The sequence below is a fragment of the Salmo salar genome, chromosome 08 (genome assembly GCF_965601325.2).
Source record: "Salmo salar chromosome 08, fSalSal1, whole genome shotgun sequence".
In the NCBI taxonomy this organism is placed as follows: Eukaryota; Metazoa; Chordata; class Actinopteri; order Salmoniformes; family Salmonidae; genus Salmo; species Salmo salar.
The window spans coordinates 34,277,497-34,300,439 of NC_138298.1; the positions used below are offsets into that span (position 1 = coordinate 34,277,497).

The following is a 22,943-nucleotide window of genomic DNA, read 5'->3' on the forward strand; positions in this document are numbered from 1 at the left end:
GTCCGTTCACTATCAGTTCATTGGTAAACACCACCATGAGTGTCCTCAGCTACGTGTCCAGAAATACATATTCAGAACTTTGTTATTCCTCCTCCTCAGACCCCTCCCCTTATTCTGGACCACTCCTTGGTCTGAACTGGTTATGATCATGTGTGTCGTCCCAGTGATTGAGAAGTGAACAGGAGTTTTATTTACCCAAAGATCCTGATGAAATGTGGGATGATTCATTAAGTGGGAAGCAACCAAGTGGTGAGGGGTGAGGAGGAGGAGTGAGGCTTGACTAGGTTACTGTTGCAACATGACTAGGGGGATGGGTGATTTCTGAATCAGTGTGTATATAAGAGTAAGCAATATTCAAACCTCCAGTTCCATTAGCAAGCTGTGATTGTGATATGAAGATGCAGAAGTCTGTCTCTGTCGTTCCTCTGCTGTTGCTCCTCTGTCTGTCTGGGGTAGGGGTCACCAAAGGTCAAGGTGTAGAGGTCACTAAAGCTAAAGCTGTAGATTTCAAGACAGAATTCGAGGTCAAAACACCAGCAGACGGAAAGACAGATGGACAGAGAGACTCTGAGCCGGACCTCTGGGCTGAGCTGAGAGCGCTGAGAGACATGGTGGTGGAACAGAGAGTGGAAAAAAGAGTGGAAAAGAGTGAGGCTGTCACGCAAAGTCAACTGGAGGAGGTGAAGACACAGAATTCAGGTAATAAGAGTTGCCACAATGCAAAAAAAATTACATATTTCCTAGAGTTACAAAGTTAAAATGACTTGTTTTGAGTCACTCTCACTTACCCAGAAAACATATTTACTTGTATTGAGTCACTTTCACTTACCCAGAAAACATATTTACTTGTTTTGAGTCATTCTCACTTACCCAGAAAACATATTTACTTGTTTTGAGTCACTCTCACTTACCCAGAAAACGTATTTACTTGTTTTTAGTTGTCTGGGCTTTCAGAAGGATCGGACCAATACGCAGCATGATCGTAGTTCCACATCTTTTATTTCATCGTGAAAATAAATGCCATATACAATAAACTTGAAAATACGAAAACAATAAAGCCGTGACGCAGAGCAGGCATTCACTACTCACAAAATTAACAACCCACGGCATACAATTGGAAAACCCCCTACATAAATATGGTCTCCAATCAGAAGCAATAAGAAGCAGCTGCCTCCAATTGGAGATCAACCCAAACAAAACCCGACATAGAAACAGAAAACCTAGAACCCAAAACATAGAAATAACAACCCAGACTGTCAACCAAACACCCCCTGGCACGCCCTGACCCCTCTACTATAGAAAATGACCTCTTACACTGGTCAGGACGTGACATTAGTTAATTTTTCTTACCCAGAAAACGTATTTACTTGTTTTTAGTTCATTTTTCTTACCCAGAAAATCAAGTTGATTTGTTTTAAACAAACACCGTTGTAAATCAGTTTTCGCTCTCCTGCGCCAGACTTCTCTGCCGCCAGTACGCACCATGCTACACAGCAGACTGATCTGTTTTGAAAAACTCAGGAAACTGCTCAAAGGGCAGCAACGCTTCACATAATGTGTCCTATAATAAAAGGGTATATTAGACAACTTTAATAATGTCTGGATGCCTTATATGGAATACTGTGCAACAAAAGGAGTCTCTATTTAAAACATGCCCACTTCATGTTTTCAATAGCTGTTGGGTTGTTCAGTCCTGCCCTGGTGGTCTGCTGTCCTGTGGATTGTCCCTCTGGCCTTGACCTAACACACCTGAAACCAATAATGAATGCTTCACTAAAACCCTAAAGCTGAGTGGGATGTGTTGGGTTGGGGTACGGCAGGGCAGTGGACACATAGGGACAGGACAGGGAGACCCAGCTATATTGTGTGGAAGTTAAGAGCTCTACAGTACTACTAGGTCATATGAGATTAATTGTGTTGTTTGTGTTAATGTATGTGTAGGTGTTTCCAAACCTTTCTCTTGGGATAAAAACATCAATAAAAGGTGGGAAGGAAATTGTGTTGGAGAGAGAGTTGAGTTATGTTCTAGACTGGTGGGGGTCAGGGAGAGAGTTGAGTTATGTACTAGACAGGTGGGGGTCGGGGAGAGAGTTGAGTTAAGACTCGTGCAGCAGTGGAGAAAGTACTCAATTGTCATACTTCAGTAAAAGTAAAGATACCTTAATAGAAAATGACACAGTAAAATATTACTTGATTTAAAGTCTAAAAGTATTTGGATTTAAATATACTTATTAAGTATCAAAAGTAAATGGAATTGTTAAAATGAACTTAAGTATCAAATGTAAAAGTATAAACCATTTCAAAATCTTAATTTTAAGCAAAGCAGACGTCACAATTTTCTAGTTAAAAAGAAATTTGACAGCCCGGTGCAAGCTCCAACACTCAGACATAATTTACAAATTAAGCATTTGTGTTTAGTGAGTGTTTGTGTTCTGCCAGATCAGAGGCATAAGGGATGACCAGAGATGTTATCTTGATAAGTGTGTGAATTAGACCATTTTCCTTTAAAAATGTAACGAATACTTTTGGCAGTCAAGAAAAATGTATGGAGTAAAAAGTACTTCAGGAAGGTAGTGAAGTAAAAGTAAAAGTTGGCAAAAATATGCATAGTAAAGTACAGATACCCCAAAAAACGACTTAAGAAGTACTTTAAATTAATTTTACTTAAGTACTTTACACCACTGGACTGGTGGAGGTTGGGGAGTGAGTTGAGTTATGTACTAGACTGGTAGGGGTCGGGGAGTGAGTTGAGTTATGTACTAGACTGGTGGGGGTCAGGGAGAGAGTTGAGTTATGTACTAGACTGGTAGGGGTCGGGGAGTGAGTTGAGTTATGTACTAGACTGGTGGGGGTCAGGGAGAGAGTTGAGTTATATACTAGACTGGTGGGGGTCAGATAGAGAGTTGAGTTATGTACTGGACTGGTGGGGGTCAGGGAGAGAGTTGAGTTATGTACTAGACTGGTGGGGGTCGGGGAGAGAGTTGAGTTATGTACTAGACTGGTGGGGGTCAGTGAGAGAGTTGAGTTATGTACTAGACTGGTGGGGGTCAGGGAGAGAGTTGAGTTATGTACTAGACTGGTGGGGGTCAGGGAGAGAGTTGAGTTATGTACTAGACTGGTGGGGGTCGGGGAGTGAGTTGAGTTATGTACTAGACTGGTGGGGGTCAGGGAGTGAGATGAGTTATGTACTAGACTGCTACGGGTTGGACAGTGAGTTGAGTTATGTACTAGACTGGTAGGGGTCGGGGAGTGAGTTGAGTTATGTACTAGACTGGTAGGGGTCGGGGAGTGAGTTGAGTTATGTACTAGACCAGTGGGGGTCGGGGAGTGAGTTGAGTTATGTACTAGACTGGTAGGGGTCGGGGAGTGAGTTGAGTTATATACTAGACTGGTAGGGGTCGGGGAGTGAGTTGAGTTATATACTAGACTGGTAGGGGTCGGGGAGTGAGTTGAGTTATGTACTAGACTGGTAGGGGTCGGGGAGAGAGTTGAGTTATATACTAGACTGGTAGGGGTCAGGGAGTGAGTTGAGTTATGTACTAGACTGGTGGGGGTCTGTCGTCCAGGCGGCCCTGTTAGCAGTAGTGGGTTCTGGGTAAAATCTCTGGGGAAGCCAATCCAGAAAAAAATGTATTGTGATAATTGCGTTGTTTGCTCTATAACCTGTTAGTTTATATGCCTTGCGAACGTGATATATAAGCCTAAAGGCCGAGACAGTAAGAAGACACTGCGGCAGAAGAAATTTGTCACCATTGTTTCATCACAAAACCAGAGAGCAACATCTGTCCTGTGAAGTCCACACAACATATTACATGTAACAAACAGTTACATGACCTACAGCATGGGGTAATGCAAGGTAATGTTTCTGACATTTTCTGACTACTAAACAACTATTGATTTAGAACCACAGAGATACCGCAAGTCACAAAGAAAACAGGATCTGCCTCCACTATTCCAGCACCATTTACACTTTAACATTTCAACATCATCAAATCACCTCTGCTTAGTCTAATACAGTGACAACTAAACAGTTCCGAAAATGATTTAGTCCAATGCCATCCAATGCCATCCTCTTTCATGTGTCATACACGGTCTATGACTCTATCATACAGTACACGATTTTAGTTGTTGTTGTCCTAGGCTATCTAAAATGCTTTCTCGCTAGCCCAACTTCCTTTCATGGGCTAGTTAACATTAGCATACTACATCTATCTACATGTTGAACTTCCATCCTCTCAGCCAATTGATGAATTTATGGTTGGATCAGAATCGCTGTTATAATCATTGGCCTGTATGGAGAATTAAGTAAAACTCAAGTCCAAATCCCTATCTCCATCTATGGCTAATTTAGTAAAGGGACGATATTAGCTCGCTAGACAACAACACAACAAGATGCATTCAATTTTTTTCTGTCATTAATGACGTTTTGGCTTGTGATGTGATTGGTCTGAAGCCAAATCCAAACTTGCTTCCCTTGACACTTTTTTTGTTGTTGAGCCAGGACCATTCACAGCTGAGCTCACTCAGTTTAGCTCAACGCTGATTGGCTATTAATTTATTAATTTTTTATAAAGGGAGGCCAAATGCTCGTTGGCTTCTCTTGCATTCAATGCTATGGTCGACAACAATGTCATACTCTTTCTGACCAGACAGCATCAGATCGATACGCTACACAAACTGAGAGTGGCGCTGTTTTGTTCGCTCAGATGCTTTTTCCGGTGAGATACATCCAGCATCTTTAGAATTGAAGGACATTTTTGAAACACAGAGTAACAAAATATAAAATAAATAAAAAATCTTTCCTCTGCATCCTGTTCTGGATTTAATTTGACACAGAGGATGTCTTAATAAAGACAATCAAAAGTTCAAGGGATACTTCTGGATTTTGGTGATAAGGCCCTTTTGCTACTTCCCAGAGTCAGATGAACTTGTGGATATCATTTCTATGTCCCTGTGTCCAGTATCAAGGTAGTTTAGATAAAGGGCCTCATTGCCAACATCCTGAAGTATTCCTTTAAGTCTTTGTCCTATATTTGTAAGAGTTGTTCATTTGTTAGACTACTGGTTAAAGATGCAACGCAATATTGATTATTGAATTACCCTTTGATCTAGTTCAGTCTTATCAATCACTTAAACATAAAGTATGTAATAATGATCTCTTACATAGCTTGATGACTGTGGGCATTTTAGCTTATTTTTTGTTGTTCTATGTGCTAGAAGGGTCATGGGTCATTAGATTGTTGTTCTATGTAGAGACGCCTAGAAGGATCATGGGTCATATTAGATTGTTGTTATATATAGAGATGGCTAGAAGGGTCATGGGTCATATTAGATTGTTGTTATATGTAGAGATGGCTAGAAGGATCATGGGTCATATTAGATTGTTGTTATATATAGAGATGGCTAGAAGGGTCATAGGTCATATTAGATTGTTGTTATATATAGAGACGGCTAGAAGGGTCATATTAGATTGTTGTTCTATATCGAGATGGCCAGAAGGGTCATAGGTCATATTAGATTGTTGTTCTGTATAGAGACGGCTAGAAGGGTCATGGGTCATATTAGATTGTTGTTGTAAATAGAGACTGCTAGAAGGGTCATAGGTCATATTAGATTGTTTGGAAATGTAGGAAATGAGCTTTCAATTCCCCAAAACATTCTAAGGTTATGTAAAACCAAAGTTGCTCCCCTGGATGGAGGCATACACTAGTGCACCCCTTGGGGTCCCGAGGACCAAGTTTGGGAATCCTTGTTCTAGTCATGCGTCTGTGACACAAGTTTACCACCTAGTGGCCATACGAGGAACAGTCCTGTCAGTGTGTTTTTACTGCTGGCTCAAAACAACACGTGACCTGCATACATGATATGATTAATGTGTGATCATTTTGCAGATAATTTTGCTTATTTTAGCCTAAAGACTCGATACAATTGGGGTAAGATAAATTAATAAGATGTCTAACCAAGACAAATTGTCTAGTGCACTGGCAAATAATGGCAGATCATGTTGCTGACTTTAACATAAAAAAGGCTTGAAACAGGTCAGAATATCATAATGACACGGCTGGATAAAATCTGATTTTGGTGAAGGCTAAACTTGCCGGGTGTCTAAATAGCTAGCCCGTGATGGCTGGGCTATGTACTTAGAATATTGCAAAATGTGCTTTCACCAAAAAGGTATTTTAAAATCGGACATATCGAGTGCATAGAGGAGTTCTGTATCTATAATTCTTAAAATAATTGTTATGCTTTTTGTGAACGTTTATCGTGAGTAATTTAGTAAATTGTTAGTGAATTCGCCGGAAGTTTGCGGGGGGTATGCTAGTTCTGAACGTCACATGCTAATGTAAAAAGCTGTTTTTTGATATAAATATGAACTTGATTGAACAAAACATGCATGTATTGTATAACATAATGTCCTAGGGTTGTCATCTGATGAAGATCATCAAAGGTTAGTGCTGCATTTAGCTGTCTTCTGGGTTTTTGTGACATTATATGCTAGCTTGAAAAATGGGTGTCTGATTATTTCTGGCTGGGTACTCTGCTGACATAATCTAATGTTTTGCTTTCGTTGTAAAGCCTTTTTGAAATCGGACAGTGTGGTTAGATTAACGAGAGTCTTGTCTTTAAATAGCTGTAAAATAGTCATATGTTTGAGAAATTGAAGTAATAGGATTTTTAAGGTATTTGAAAATCGCGCCACTGGATTACACTGGCTGTTACGTAGGTGGGACGATTACGTCCCGCCTAGCCCATAGAGGTTTTAAACAGCGGTTGACATGCTTCGAAGTACGGTAATGGAATATTTAGAATTTTTTTGTCACGAAACGCGTCGGGCGCGTCACCCTTCTTTACCCTTCGGATAGTGTCTTGAACGCACGAACAAAACAGAGGATATTTGAACATAACTATGGATTATTTTGAACCAAACCAACATTTGTTATTGAAGTAGAAGTCCTGGGAATGCATTCTGACGAAGAACAACAAAGGTAATCCAATTTTTCTTATAGTAAATCTGACTTTGGTGAGGGCTAAACTTGGTGGGTGTCTAAATAGCTAGCCCGTGATGGCTGGGCTATCTACTCAGAATATTGCAAAATGTGCTTTCACCGAAAAGCTATTTTAAAATCGGACATAGCGATTGCATAAAGGAGTTCTGTATCTATAATTCTTAAAATAATTATGTTTTTTGTGAACGTTTATCGTGAGTAATTTAGTAAATTCACCGGAAGTTTGCGGTGGGTATGCTAGTTCTGAACGTCACATGCTAATGTAAAAAGATGGTTTTTGATATAAATATGAACTTGATTGAACAAAACATGCATGTATTGTATAACATAATGTCCTAGGATTGTCATCTAATGAAGATCATCAAAGGTTAGTGCTGCATTTAGCTGTGGTTTGGGTTGATGTGACATTATATGCTAGCTTGAAAAATGGGTGTCTGATTATTTCTGGCTGGGTACTCTGCTGACATAATCTAATGTTTTGCTTTTGTTGTAAAGCCTTTTTGAAATCGGACAGTGTGGTTAGATTAACGAGAGTCTTGTCTTTAAAATGGTGTAAAATAGTCATATGTTTGAAAAATTGAAGTTTTCGGATTTTAACCTCTATGGGAGTTTTCGGATATTACCCTCTATGGGCTCAACAGCCAGTGTAATCCCGTGGCGCGATATTCAAATACCTCAAAAATGCAAAACTTCAAATAATAATAATAATAATAATAATAATCAGACACCCATTTTTCAAGCTAGCATATAATGTCACATAAACCCAAACCACAGCTAAATGCAGCACTAACCTTTGATGATCTTCATCAGATGACAACCCTAGGACATTATGTTATACAATAAATGCATGTTTTGTTCAATCAAGTTCATATTTATATCAAAAACCAGCTTTTTACATTAGCATGTGACTAGCATGTGACTAGCATTCCCACCGAACACTGCCGGTGAATTTACTAAATTACTCATGATAAACGTTCACAAAAAACATAACAATTATTTTAAGAATTATAGATACAGAACTCCTCTATGCACTCGATATGTCCGATTTTAAAATAGCTTTTCGGTGAAAGCACATTTTGCAATATTCTCAGTAGATAGCCCAGCATCACAGGGCTAGCTATTTAGACACCCAGCAAGTTTAGCACTCACCAAAGTCAGATTTACTATAAGAAAAATGTTATTACCTTTGCTGTTCTTCGTCAGAATGCACTCCCAGGACTTCTACTTCAATAACAAATGTTGGTTTGGTCCCAAATAATCCATTGTTATATCCAAATAGCGGCGTTTTGTTCGTGCGTTCAAGACACTATCCGAAAGGGTAAATAAGGGTGACGAGCATGGCGCATTTCGCGACAAAAAAATTCTAAATATTCCATTACCGTACTTCGAAGCATGTCAACCGCTGTTTAAAATCAATTTTTATGCCATTTTTCTCGTAAAAAAGCGATAATATTCTGACCGGGAAATCGTTTTTTAGTACAAAGAGAGTGAAAGTAAAAGCATGCTATCCCCTCATGCACGAGCCTCAGTCTAATGGCCCTCTGATAGAGCACTTGCCAAACGCGCTAATGTGTTTCAGCCTGGGGATGGAATTACATCGTTCAGCTTTTTCACGCCTTCTGAGAGCCCATGGGAGCCGTAGGAAGTGTCACGTCATGCCAGAGATCCCCTGTATTTGTTAGAGATGATCAAGGAGGGAAAGAAATTGTCAGACAGGCCACTTCCTGTAAGGAATCTTCTCAGGTTTTGGCCTGCCAAATGAGTTCTGTTATACTCACAGACACCATTCAAACAGTTTTAGAAACTTTAGGGTGCTTTCTATCCAAAGCCAATAATTATATGCATATTCTAGTTACTGGGCAGGAGTAGTAACCAGATTAAATCGGGTACGTTTTTTATCCGGCCGTGCAAATACTGCCCCCTAGCCCCAACAGGTTAAATCGGGTACGTTTTTTATCCGGCCGTGAAAATACGGCCTCCTATCCATAACAAGTTAAGTTAGCACAGTTGAAAACTGTTGTTCTGATTAAAGAAGCAATAAAACTGGCCATCTTTAGACTTGTTGAGTATCTGGAGCGTCAGCATTTGTGGGTTCGATTACAGGCTCAAAATGGCAAAAAACAAAGAACTTTCTTCTGAAACTCATCAGTCTATTCTTGTTCTGAGAAATGAAGGCTATTCCATGCGAGAAATTGCCAAGAAACTGAAGATCTCGTACAACGCTGTGTACTACTCCCTTCACAGAACAGCGCAAACTGTCTCTATCCAGAACCGATAGAGGAGTGGGAGGCCCCGGTGCACAACCGAGCAAGAGGACAAGTACATTAGAGTGTCTAGTTTGAGAAACAGACACCTCACAAGTCCTCAACTGACAGCTTCATTAAATAGTACCCCCAAAACACCAGTCTCAACGTCAACAGTGAAGAGGCGACTCCGGGATGCTGGCCATCTAGGCAGAGTTGCAAAGAAAAATACATACCTCAGACTGGCCAATTAAAAGAAAAGATTAAGATGGGCAAAAGAACACAGACACTGGACAGAGAAACTCTGCCCAGAAGGCCATCATCCTTGAGTCGCCTTTTCACTGTTGACGTTGAGACTGGTGTTTTGTGGGTACTATTTCATGAAGCTGCCAGTTGATGACTTGTGAGGCGTCTGTTCTTGTTGACCATTCATGCTAATGTTGGGTGTTTGAGCTAGTGCCCAATAGACTCCCATTCAATCCTTGAAAGAGTGCTCTCCTTGTCCCAGAATCACCCAGAATGCACAATGCGGCCCATGGATGTTTTACAGGCACCGTTTCCCATCTCCTCAAAACTATATCTGCAGTTGCGAACGTTAGAATCCACTCTGTGAGGCACATCAATCTGTAGGTTGAATATGGTGAGATTGTGGACTCCTAAATTGATAGTGCAGTTCGTTTAGGTGATTTAACAGCTAGTTAGCTACTTCACATGCTGATATTGTCTTTGGTATTATTGTGTGTAGATACGTTTAGCTACCAGCCAGCCAGCCCATACAGAGAGCATTGCATTGTGGATTTTGTAGTCGACTTGAGCTGCAACAGATTTCCTCAACGATTTTCCATCTTGCTACCAACCTTATAACGCCAAAATGAAAAATTTGTTTACAAAAAGTATTGTTCTCACATACTAGCATTATTTAACAATATCAAGTAAAGGAATGATTGGTGTAGATTTTCATCTTGTATTTCATGACTATCTTTATTCTTAGGTTGAGTCAGTTTGTCGTTATGCGTCCTTGTCGATTGATGGCCTAATTAATTATTTTGATGCCTTTTATTTCAATACATATACAGGATTTATCTGGCATAGTTTACATTCACATTCAGCTGTTTTATGCTCCGGTGTCTTTCACATTGATGTGGGTATTTGAAGTCGGCCTTTGAAGTGTGTATTATACATCTATTTCATTGTACTGTTCCAACAGTAGACTAAATGTGTCAATGTAGCCTATATATGATGAGGTTGAGTAGTACATTCTACACTCCATTCCACAGACCTTTAAACCTAATATAAACCTAATATTGCAGTGATAATGTCTGGGGGCATTTTTGTTAATTTTGCATTTCTCCAAATAGTATTGTAGAGTTTTTAAGTACAGTAAATTATCTGGTGTGGGAATTTCTACACACCCCATTTAGCAATACCCTAGGTTGAGCAGTATTTCTACACACCCCATTTAGCCATACCCTAGGTTTATCTGTATTTCTACACACCCCATTTAGCCATACCCTAGGTTTAGCTGTATTTATACACACCCCATTTAGCCATACCCTACATTTAGCTGTATTTCTACACACCCCATTTAGCCATACCCTAGGTTTAGCTGTATTTCTACACACCCCATTTAGCCATACCCTAGGTTTAGCTGTATTTATACACACCCCATTTAGCCATACCCTACATTTAGCTGTATTTCTACACACCCCATTTAGCCATACCCTAGGTTTAGCTGTATTTCTACACACCCCATTTAGCCATACCCTAGGTTTAGCTGTATTTCTACACACCCCATTTAGCCATACCCTAGGTTTAACTGTATTTCTACACACCCAAACAACTTCAAGTGGCTATGGGACACAGAAGAAGAGGGAAGAAGAGTGAGAGAGAAGGGGAGGAGAGAGAGGGAGATGTTAACAGAGACAGTGCTGACAGACTAACATGCTGTGATCTGAATATCTTTTCAGAACTGACTTCTCACCAGTGATGTCATCATAACCTGTAACCTTTTCCACTCTTGGTTCGGCTCAGCTTGACACTGACCTCTGAAACTAATGATTGAAAAACAGACGAAATCAAATGTATTAAATGATATATAAACCAATCTGCAAAGAGAGGTTCACCTTTCCATGGAACGGGAATGTGTGTACACATGGGTGTTGTTGCACCATACCAACGATAAGCCTGTCTTCCCCATCACATCATGAAAGGTCATGTTGATGTTCATTTAACCTCTGTCTCTCTCTTCCTCTGACTCATCCCTTTCTCCTTTGTTTCTCTCTATCTCTCTGTCTCTTTCTCTCTCTTTCTCCTCTTTCTCTCTCTTTCTCCTCAGATCTCCAGGCTCAAAGCGTCAGTCCACCAGGTAGGTAGAGTATAAATTTACCGGGATTATAGCAGTTCAATATTAGTCAACTTTATTATCCCACATGGAAAAATTCATGTTTCCATACAAACCATTCTAAACCCCAATAACAAGTACTGTTTTATGGAACTACTAATACTTGTCAACCACAAAGCACTACTGCTGTTAGAATAACAGAATCACTGTCATCATCTGTCCTCACCACTGTGTTTTCCTCTCTGCTGTTTACAGCTGAACTCTCAGTCAGACTGGTGAATGGGACCACTTCCTGTTCTGGGACAGTGGAAGTCTTCTACAGAGGAGAGTGGTCAGGTGTATGTACTGGGTGGTGGAGCATGAGAGATGTTATGGTTGTGTGTAGAGAGCTGCACTGTGGGGATGCTGTAGCTGTATCTACAGGAGGTCTGGTTGAAGACGGAAGACGAGGAGTCTCCATAAAGAGTTGCAGGGGACATGAGTCTACTATTACAGAGTGTGGCTTCAGAGAAGGAGGACCTGGTTACTGTGATGGTAGAAATTATCATTATGTGATCTGTTCAGGTAAGAGACATGTATTATTCAAGAAACATTTGTACATTATTTTGCATGTAGAATGTTTTATCCTTTTCAAAAGAGAGTGGGCTGACAGACTAACATGCAGTTAACTGAATATCTGACTTCTCATCAGGGATGTCATCATAACCAGTAACCTTTTCCACTCTTCCACTTTTGGTTCAGCTCAGCTCAGCTTGACCCTGACCTCTGAAATTAAGAAAAAAAAAAACAGACAAAACCAAATGTATTAATTAAAAATAAACTAATCTGCAAAGAGTTGGAAGGGGAATGTGTGTACACATGGGTGTTGTTGCACCATACCAACGATAAGCCTGTCTTCTCCATCACATCATGAAAGGTCATGTTGATGTTCATTTAACCTCTGTCTCTCTCTTCCTCTGACTCATTCCTTTCTCCTTTGTTTCTCTCTATCTCTCTGTCTCTTTCTCTCTCTTTCTCCTCAGATCTCCAGGCTCAAAGCGTCAGTCCACCAGGTAGGTAGAGTATAAATCTACAGTGGTTATAGCAGTTCAATATTAGTCAACTTTATTATCCCACATGGAGAGATTCATGTTTCCATACAAACCATTGTAAACCCCAATAACAAGTAGTGTTTTATGGAACTACTAATACTTGTCAACCACAAAGCACTACTGCTGTTAGAATAACAGAATCACTGTCATCATCTGTCCTCACCACTGTGTTTTCCTCTCTGCTGTTTACAGCTGAAGACTCAGTCAGACTGGTGAATGGGACCACTTCCTGTTCTGGGACAGTGGAAGTCTTCTCCAGAGGAGAGTGGTTCGGTCTATGTCCTGGGTGGTGGGGCATGAAAGAGGCTAAGGTTGTGTGTAGAGAGCTGGACTGTGGGAATTTTGTAGATGTATCTAGAGGACCTCTGGTCGAAGATGGAAGAACAATATATGTCAGCTGCAGTTTATATGGAGATGAGTCTATTGGACAATGTTACAAAAATGAAGGAAGTAAAAACTGTAATGGTGGATATTATCATCATGTGACCTGTTCAGGTAAGAGACTGGTCATATTGAGAGATTTATTTATACATTATACAATATTACCATGTATCATGTTTTATGTGTTTTTATTTCATTTAAATAGAGGGAGAGATGTCAGATGTATTTAAACATTATATTTGTGTTTGTCATATTGGTTTATGGGAGATGTTCATGGGCAGATCATTGTAGTTCAGATGGTACTGAAGTGAAGCTGCCTGATGGATGTCCAGCTGTTTATTTTCTATAAAGTGAAGTGAACTTATTCCTGTCTCCTGCCTGCATTATTCCCAACCCTATCCTGAGTGACTAAGAACCCATTTCTACCTCTTACAGTATCAAACATAGCAAACTACAATATTTTATCCAACATATTTGTGTTTGTCCTTGACAGTGTCATCAACAAAACTGATTGAATGTTCAACCAACTCTTTTTCTCCAGAGTCTGTGCGGCTTGTGGGTGGAGCTGGTCTCTGCTCTGGGAGAGTGGAGGTGAAGTCCAATCAGTCCTGGGCCTCAGTGTGTGAAGCTGACTTTGACTGGCGAGATGCAGAGGTAGTCTGTGGGGAGCTTGGCTGTGGGGCTCCTGCAGCTCTACAGGGGGGGCTCTATGGAGAAGGTAAGGGTCAGACCTGGGATAAAGAGTTCCAGTGTAAAGGCAAAGAGTCCCTTCTCCTGGACTGTGACACCTCAGACAGAGAAAACAACACCTGTCTACCTGGTAATGCTGTTGGACTCACCTGCTCAGGTAAGAAACAGTTTTTCTCTCAATCAACTTTGTTTCTCACCTGGAGTGAAGAATATGAGAGACAATATAGGTGTGTTTTAGTGAGAAAATAGTAAGATTACTGTCTCTCTCTTTTCTTTTCTCAGAGCCTGATGATGTGAGGCTGGTGGGAGGAGGCAGTCGCTATGCTGGTGGAGTGGAGCGGTACGACCAGGGAGAGTGGAAGATTGTGGGAGCTGAAGACTGGGACCAGGAGGATGTAGCTGCAGTAGTGTGTAGACAGCTGGGTTGTGGCTCCACTGTTTCAGTTCTACCTGGAAACACCACTGGAGTGTATGGAGTTTCCTGTTATGGGTCAGAGTCTGCGCTGAGGGAGTGTTCCAGAACGTCTGGTCGCCTTTCTGGATTCACAGTGATCTGCTCAGGTAATTACAAGGTACACTACATGGCCAAAAGTATGTGGGCAGTGGTGGATTTGGCTATTTCAGCACAGCTGTTGCTGACAGGTATATTAAATCAAGCACACAGCGGTACAATCTCCATAGATTGGCAGTAGAATGGCCTTACTGAAGAGCTCAGTGACTTTCAACGTGGCGCATCGAGGAGGAACAGCGATTCAGCCGCAAAATGGAAGGCCACACAAGCACATGGAACAGAACCAGCAAGTGCTGAAGCGCGTAGAGCGTAAGAATCATGTGTCCTCTTTTGAAAAACTCACTACAGATACCCACATTCTTTTGGCCTTGTATTATATCTCCTTCCTGGACTCACAGGGATCTGCTCAGGAAATATCAAGATATTATAATTATATTGAACTGATTTCCTTCATTCATACAACTTCCTCTGCACCTCTCATAATGACTGTTTAGCTTTTCAGTCTGCTTTGCAAAATAGATCACTCAGTCAAATAGGAATCAAATACAACTTAAATATCCCAGAATGCTTTTGTATTTGAGTGTTATCTCAGTGAACGTCTCTACTCAATACCACTGTTACATGTCATGTTATTGTCATATCTACAGTAAATGAGGCAAGTAGATAAGTAGCTACGTTTTATGTTCCCTCATAACTTCTCCTCTGAGAGTGAGTTCCTCTCACCGTCACAGGTAACTGAACCTGGGGTGAGACATTCTCACTAATCTGCTAGAGAACCAGTACGGATTTGAATATAACTTTTGTATGACTGAAGCCTTTAGTGAGAGGTCTAACGCTTTAATAGTTAATCATTTCTGCCCTCTGAATTCATATTCATTATATAAATAGGCTTGTTAAATTTTGTCTGGCTTGCCATTACAAATCAAATGGAATATTATTTTCTCATTTAATTTAAAAAACAGGTCGCCACGTGTAGGCAAGACCATAAGCAAATAGGTAAACTGGGATATGACTAATGAGTTAATCAGGGTAAACTGGGATATGACTAAAGAGTTAATCAGGGTAAACTGGGATATGACTAAAGAGTTAATCAGGGTAAACTGGGATATGACTGAAGAGTTCATCAGGGTAAACTGGGATATGACTAAAGAGTTAATCAGGGTGATTTTTCCACAAATATACAGGTCGTTTCCTTTCCATGGTAGCAAGATCTTATCTATTTTTGCTAAATATCTATTAAAATGTATTAGAGTGAGTTCATTTGTTTCTTTCTGGATATGTATACCGAGTATGTCAACATCACCCTCAGACCATTTTATTGGTAAACTACACGGTAATGTAAAAGTTGTATTCTTATCATCATTTGGTTGTAATCCAGAGAGGTTATAAAAAGTATCTAGATCCTCTATGATGATGTGGAGGGATCCAAAATGTGGATTTAAAGGAACATGAATCATCTGTGTACAATGACACCTTTGTTTTTAAGCCCTGGATTTCTAACCCCTTGATATTTTTATTGGATCTGGTTTTAATAGCTAACATTTTGATGGCCACAATAAATAGATTTGCCGATATTGGACAACCTTGTTTTACTCCTCCTGACAGTTTAATAATACTTTCTGAGAAGTAGCCATTATTTACTATTTTACACCTAGGGTTACCATACATAACTTTAACCTGTTGTATAAGTATTCTCCAAAATGTAAATATTCCAGGCATTTATATATAAATTCCAGTCGTACTTTATCAAAAGCCTTTTCAAAGTCAGCTATGAATCCCAGGCCTGGTTTCCCAGATTCTTCATAGCTTTCTATTGTTTCCAGTACTTGTCTTATATTATCTCCAATGTATCGTCCATGAAAAAAACCTGTCTGATTAGGATGAATAATATCCGACAAAACCTTTTTAATTCTCTGCGCTACACATTTTGCTAGAATCTTTTTCCATCACAGCACTGAAGTGTAAGAGGCCTCCAATTTTTTAAATGGACTGGATCTTTATATTTACCACTTGGATCCTGTTTCAGTAATAATGAAATCAGACCTTCTTGTTGCGTGTCTGATAATCTACCATTTATATAGGAGTGGTTAAAACATGCTAATAACGGTCCTCTGAGTAGATCTAAAAAGGTTTGTTATAACCTCCACTGGTATGGCCTCCAGCCCTGGAGTTTTCCTGGACTTAAAGGCTTTATATGTATCAAGAAGTTCCTCCTCTGTACTTTGGCCTTCATTAAATTATTTTTGGTAGGATTCTATGGTGAAGCTTTTTATAATATGTTACACTGGATCTTTCTTGAATAAGTTCCTCCATTTCTTTTTGTTTTTCCTCTTAACTTACTCTGAGCCTCTACGGGACAGTTCTTATTGCTACCTAACTGTACTGTTAGTCCTGCCATTTTCTTTGTTAATATGGACTATTTTGACCTAAATTGCTTTTGTTTTAGAGATTACTGAATTGCATTGCCTCTGAAGGCACATTTAAAAGTGTCCCATACAATAAGGGGATCTGCTGTACCTATGTTATGTCTGAAAAAGTAGGTTATAAATGATTCTGTTCTAGTTAAAAACAAGTTATCATCCAATAGGCTTTGATAAAATTTCCAATATCCTCACCCACGTGGAAATTCTGTAAGAGTAATATATATGCCAATATATGTCCCCTATCAACACTATTTTATCTTTTGGTGCCAGAGAGAACGACATAAGAAAGTAGTAAAGACGACTAGCTTGATTAAGTCTCCTCCATGTATATCTCACTAGGTCAGGATATTAAACCTCCTCCATGTGTATCTCACTAGGGCAGGATATTAAACCTCCTCCATGTATATCTCACTAGGTCAGGATATTAAACCTCCTCCATGTATATCTCACTAGGTCAGGATATTAAACCTCCTCCATGTATATCTCACTAGGTCAGGATATTAAACCTCCTCCATGTATATCTCACTAGGTCAGGATATTAAACCTCCTCCATGTATATCTCACTAGGTCAGGGTATTAAACTTCCTCCATGTATATCTTACTAGGTCAGGATATTAAACCTCCTCCGTGTATATCTCACTAGGTCAGGATATTAAACCTCCTCCATGTATATCTCACTAGGTCAGGATATTAAACCTCCTCCATGTATATCTCACTAGGTCAGGATAATAAACCTCCATGTATATCTCACTAGGTCAGGATATTAAACCTCCTCCATGTATATCTCACTAGGTCAGGATATTAAACCTCCTCCATGTATATCTCACTAGGTCAGGATATTAAACCTCCTCCATGTATATCTCACTAGGTCAGGATAATAAACCTCCATGTATATCTCACTAGGTCAGGATATTAAACCTCCTCCATGTATATCTCACTAGGTCAGGATATTAAACCTCCTCCATGTATATCTCACTAGGTCAGGATATTAAACCTCCTCCATGTATATCTCACTAGGTCAGGATATTAAACCTCCTCCATGTATATCTCACTAGGTCAGGATATTAAACCTCCTCCATGTGTATCTCACTAGGTCAGGATATTAAACCTCCTCCATGTATATCTCACTAGGTCAGGATATTAAACCTCCTCCATGTATATCTCACTAGGTCAGGATATTAAACCTCCATATATCCTCTAGTTCCAATATATAGTTTGTAGTGTGATTTCCTTTAGTGAATGAGGGTGATAGTTTGTAGTGTGATTTCCTTTAGTGAATGAGGGTGATAGTTTGTAGTGTGATTTCCTTTAGTGAATGAGGGTGATAGTTTGTAGTGTGATTTCCTTTAGTGAATGAGGGTGATAGTTTGTAGTGTGATTTCCTTTAGTGAATGAGGGTGATAGTTTGTAGTGTGATTTCCTTTAGTGAATGAGGGTGATAGTTTGTAGTGTGATTTCCTTTAGTGAATGAGGGTAATAGTTTGCAGTGTGATTTCCTTTAGTGAATGAGGGTGATAGTTTGCAGTGTGATTTCCTTTAGTGAATGAGTGTGATAGTTTGCAGTGTGATTTCCTTTAGTGAATGAGGGTGATAGTTTGTAGTGTGATTTCCTTTAGTGAATGAGGGTAATAGTTTGCAGTGTGATTTCCTTTAGTGAATGAGGGTGATAGTTTGCAGTGTGATTTCCTTTAGTGAATGAGTGTGATAGTTTGCAGTGTGATTTCCTTAACGTTCCATAGAGATATTTAAAACCGGATTATAATCTGACACCATAATAATAGAGTCTTGTGTTGCTTGTACGGTTGATAAATGATTCTATATATTTTCAAAGAAGCCTGGATCATCATTATTTGGACTATATAGGTTACAGTTTCTCAGTCGCTTTGGTGCATTTTTCACATCATCCCTAACATGTGCAAAATAATAAGTGCATTTCTCAGAACAATTTGTACAAACTGCAATATACAATAGATGTGTTTCTAAAGCTAGTCAGTCACTAAAAATCCTTAGTACATCTCTCAAAAGTAAATATTCATGCCAATGATCATGTCAGTGTCATCAGAATGATAAGTCATTGAGTCATTGTTCACGAACAAGGTCGTCAAAATGTTTAGGCATGTTGTCAATGGAACTGTGTACTTTGACAGTATTACCTGATGTAAACTTAGGCTACAGTTTGGATGACAGTTACTGTATTGAAAATGCACAAGGCTGCACTTCTATGGCATATATCAATTTCAACCGTACTATTTACATATTACTGTATGTGGGTTATTGATTGAAAGAGACTGGACAACCCAAGGGGCACAAAGGGAAAAAAAACGAAATTAGAAAGAAACACTTTGCCCGCAGCGCTGTTCTAGTGCTGTCTCTACACATCCAGACGTTCCTGTCTGTCGGCCCACATATTCTCATCCACATCACACCGGATATTTTACCTTCCAATGCAACGTGGAAAGAATCTTTTGGAATGCCTTATCCATCCTCTGCAGGCGTCTACTGTGATGTCCTCACATGCTGCATCCATTGCAGCCAGCAGGGTCATCTGTGTGTGTGGCTGACGATCGTACACCTTCCACCTCTATGCTGAAAAGAACTCCTCAATTGGGTTAAGGAATGGTGAATAAGGTGGGAGGAATTCTATGAGCGTCCTCGGGTGGGTCACAAACCATTGCCTTATGATGTTTGATCGATGGAAACTCACATTATCACAAATGACCACATACTTTGGCAAATCCTGTCTAAACAGACCCCTCTCATCATCAGGGATGAGAGCCCTGTAGAGAGTCTCTAAAAAGTTGAGTAGATGCTGGGTGTTGTATGGCCCTATAAGGGGGATATGGGTTAGGACACCATGCTCCGAAATAGCAGCACACATGGTGATATTTCCTCTCCGTTGGCCTGGCAAATCCACAGTAGCTCTGTTACCGATGATATTCCGACCCCGCCTTCTGCATCTGGTCAGGTTGAAGCCAGCCTCATCCACGTAGACAAAGTTGTGAGAGGGTTCACTTGATTCCAACTCCATTATACGCTATATCCCAGAACACACAGTTGAATTTGTTTTGGTAAGGAAGAGTGACATAAAATGTACATATATTGCATGTTCCTTCCACAGCAATGGAAATGTGTGCAGTTTATGCTTACTGTACTATGTATCACTATAAAATGTTGCTGTAAAGTAGTTACATAGATATATGTTTTACCTGTACATACTGGTACCGTAGCTCCTTAACTCTGTCCTCATTCCTTTGGAATGGTACACGGTACAGCTGTTTCATACTCGTCTGGTTTCTATGCAGCACCCGGTCGATGGTTGAGATGCTAACCGTATGGATGTTTTCAAAGACATCGTTGTCTTCTATAATGGTCCTTTGTATTTCCCTGAGTCTCATGGCATTGTTTGCTTGGCTGTTGACCCTGTTCGTTTCCTGGTCCATCCATTATTGGAAAATTGCAACTCTGTGTTGTGGTCTGTCTATATATGCTTGCCAATTGATTCTTCATGAGATGCACCTTTGAGCAATTTAGACAACTGGTTGATTGTTGGTTGAACTAACACTTTACATTCCTTCATGAGTGAGGGTCAATTTCACCTGCACCATTCATCAATTCACGTTTTTGTACAAAAGGTCTAATAGAAATGTGTAAAACTATGCTTGACAGTTTATGACAAATAGTTCAACAATTGTGCATGTAATGGCTTATGCAAGGAACTAATGCCTAGATGTTTTGAGGGGTAAGACTATTCAACAGAGAACCATCTACTATATTTTGATCAACATGACATGAGTAATTGAAAATGTGGAAAAAAGCTGACACTTGTACATTATCAATTGCAATATGTACAAAAGCAATTGCAATTTGTTCAAAGGAATAAGAAATTGCTTTAATGATGTGCACAAGTGACTAGATGATTTGGAATTTGTACAAGTAGTATCAAGAATGGCACTTTTGATCTAAGAAATGCACCAAAGCGACTGAGAAAACTGTAATAAGCCCTGTTGTTTATGTCCCAATAACATATAAAAAATGATCCATCTACCTTCATCCATCTACCAAAATGACTGTAAATTAATATCACCTCTTTGGAATTTCTTTGCCTATGGGAGAAATATATTTCACCCCCCCCCCCAGTCCTTTTCCCACGCAACTTCATCTTAAACGGTTGAATGAGTTTCCTGTAAATAATAGATGTTATATTCCTTCTCTTTCAACCAGGTAAATACAGATCGTCTTTTCTTATTATCAGCTAAGCCATTACAATTATAACTGGCTATACTTATTTCACCATTTACCATAATGAGACACAACTTTCAATTATATTTATCAAAATATGTTTGTAAACTCACTGTTAAAAAGTACCATAGTGATTGAGTGTTCATATAGCTGTACCATGATATTTGCATTGCTACTAAGTAACCCTCCAATTGTTCTCCACTATTCCATCCTCTAAAGCCCCTCCCCATCCCAAGTAGGGTTGTCATCCCAGTGACCGGCAGACCCCCCCGTCCCCCCGGATCCCAGGGCCCCTGAGAGACTGGGACCCATCCTTTGAAAAGACCCCACTGTGAAACACACAGAACAGAAGCAGATCAGCAGACAAAAGCATTTCCATCACCCTCACATCGATTAGCATTATTCTACAGCTATAAAAAATATATATAAATAAAATGTCCTGCTTATCTTAATTTCCATAATTAACAAATAATATGCGTAATAATGTAGGCAGTTCCTGCCATGTTATGTTGTCAGTAATATATAGATAATGATGTTATTGATTATAAATGTTATGCTATTGATTATGATGTAGATTGTTCTGTTGTTAGTAGTATATAGATAATGATGTTATTGATTATAAATGTTATGCTATTGATTATGATGTAGATTGTTATGTTGTTAGTAGAATATAGATAATGATGTTATTGATTATAAATGTTATGATATTGATTATGATGTAGATTATTGTTATGATGTTGTTAGTAGAATATAGATAATGATGTTATTGATTATAAATGTTGTAATATTGATTATGATGCAGATTGTTATGATGTTAGTAGTATATAGAACATGATGCTATTCTCTTATGATCTGTGTGTTACAGAGAAAGTATAGTATTTAGTGCAGGTCTGATATACATTAGATTGTGTGGATATGTTCCAGATAAAGACCTGTTGTTCTCTAAACTGCCATGTAATCAACTGAATGCTTTTAATAAACTCCCAGGCTGTCAGTCTTGTGTGATTTCCCCTCCAGTTTTTTATTTCCCAGTGGTCAAGGGGTTATTGATCATTAATGATTCCCTCAGTGACACCAGACATCAGCTCAGCCCAGAGGTCCAGCTCAGCACCTTGACCCTTAGTGACCTCTCGACAGACAGACAGACAGACAGACAGACAGACAGACAGACAGACAGACAGACAGACATGACTCCCATTGTTACAACACTACACACACACACACTGCCATTGTTACAACACTACACACACACACACACTGCCATTGTTACAACACTACACACACACACACTGCCATTGTTACAACACTACACACACACACACACACACACTGCCATTGTTACAACACTACACACACACACACCCATTGTTACAACACTACACACACAAACACACCCATTGTTACAACACTACACACACACACACACACACACTCCCATTGATACAACACTACACACACACACACTCCCATTGTTACAACACTACACACACACACTCCCATTGATACAACACTACACACACACACACACACACACAGACATTGTTACAACACTACACACACACACACACATACACACACACACTCCCATTGTTACAACACTACACACACACACACTCCCATTGTTACAACACTACACACACACACACACACTCCCATTGTTACAACACTACACACACACACACACACACTCCCATTGTTACAACACTACACACACACACACACACACTCCCATTGTTACAACACTACACACACACACACACACTGCCATTGTTACAACACTCCACACACACACACACACACACTCCCATTGTTACACCACTACACACACACACACACACACACACACACTCCCATTGTTACAACACTACACACACACACTCTGCCATTGTTACAACACTACACACACACACTCCCATTGTTACAACACTACACACACACACACACCCTCCCATTTTTACAACACTACAAACAAAGAATACAGAATACATGTTAGGAATATACTGTATATACTAGACCT

At 39.7% G+C, this 22,943-nt stretch overlaps 1 protein-coding gene across 1 annotated transcript; it reads left to right on the plus strand.

Moving 5' to 3' along the window:
* Positions 1–258: 258 nt before the first annotated feature.
* On the plus strand, positions 259–21,920 carry LOC123732929 (CD5 antigen-like). The gene is made up of 8 exons (XM_045712249.2): positions 259–699; positions 11,586–11,615; positions 11,847–12,155; positions 12,614–12,643; positions 12,875–13,177; positions 13,605–13,910; positions 14,036–14,314; positions 21,146–21,920. Exons 1-8 carry the CDS (start codon positions 393–395, stop codon positions 21,163–21,165), a joined length of 1,584 nt encoding a protein of 527 aa, XP_045568205.2. The 5' UTR covers positions 259–392; the 3' UTR covers positions 21,166–21,920.
* Positions 21,921–22,943: the final 1,023 nt, after the last annotated feature.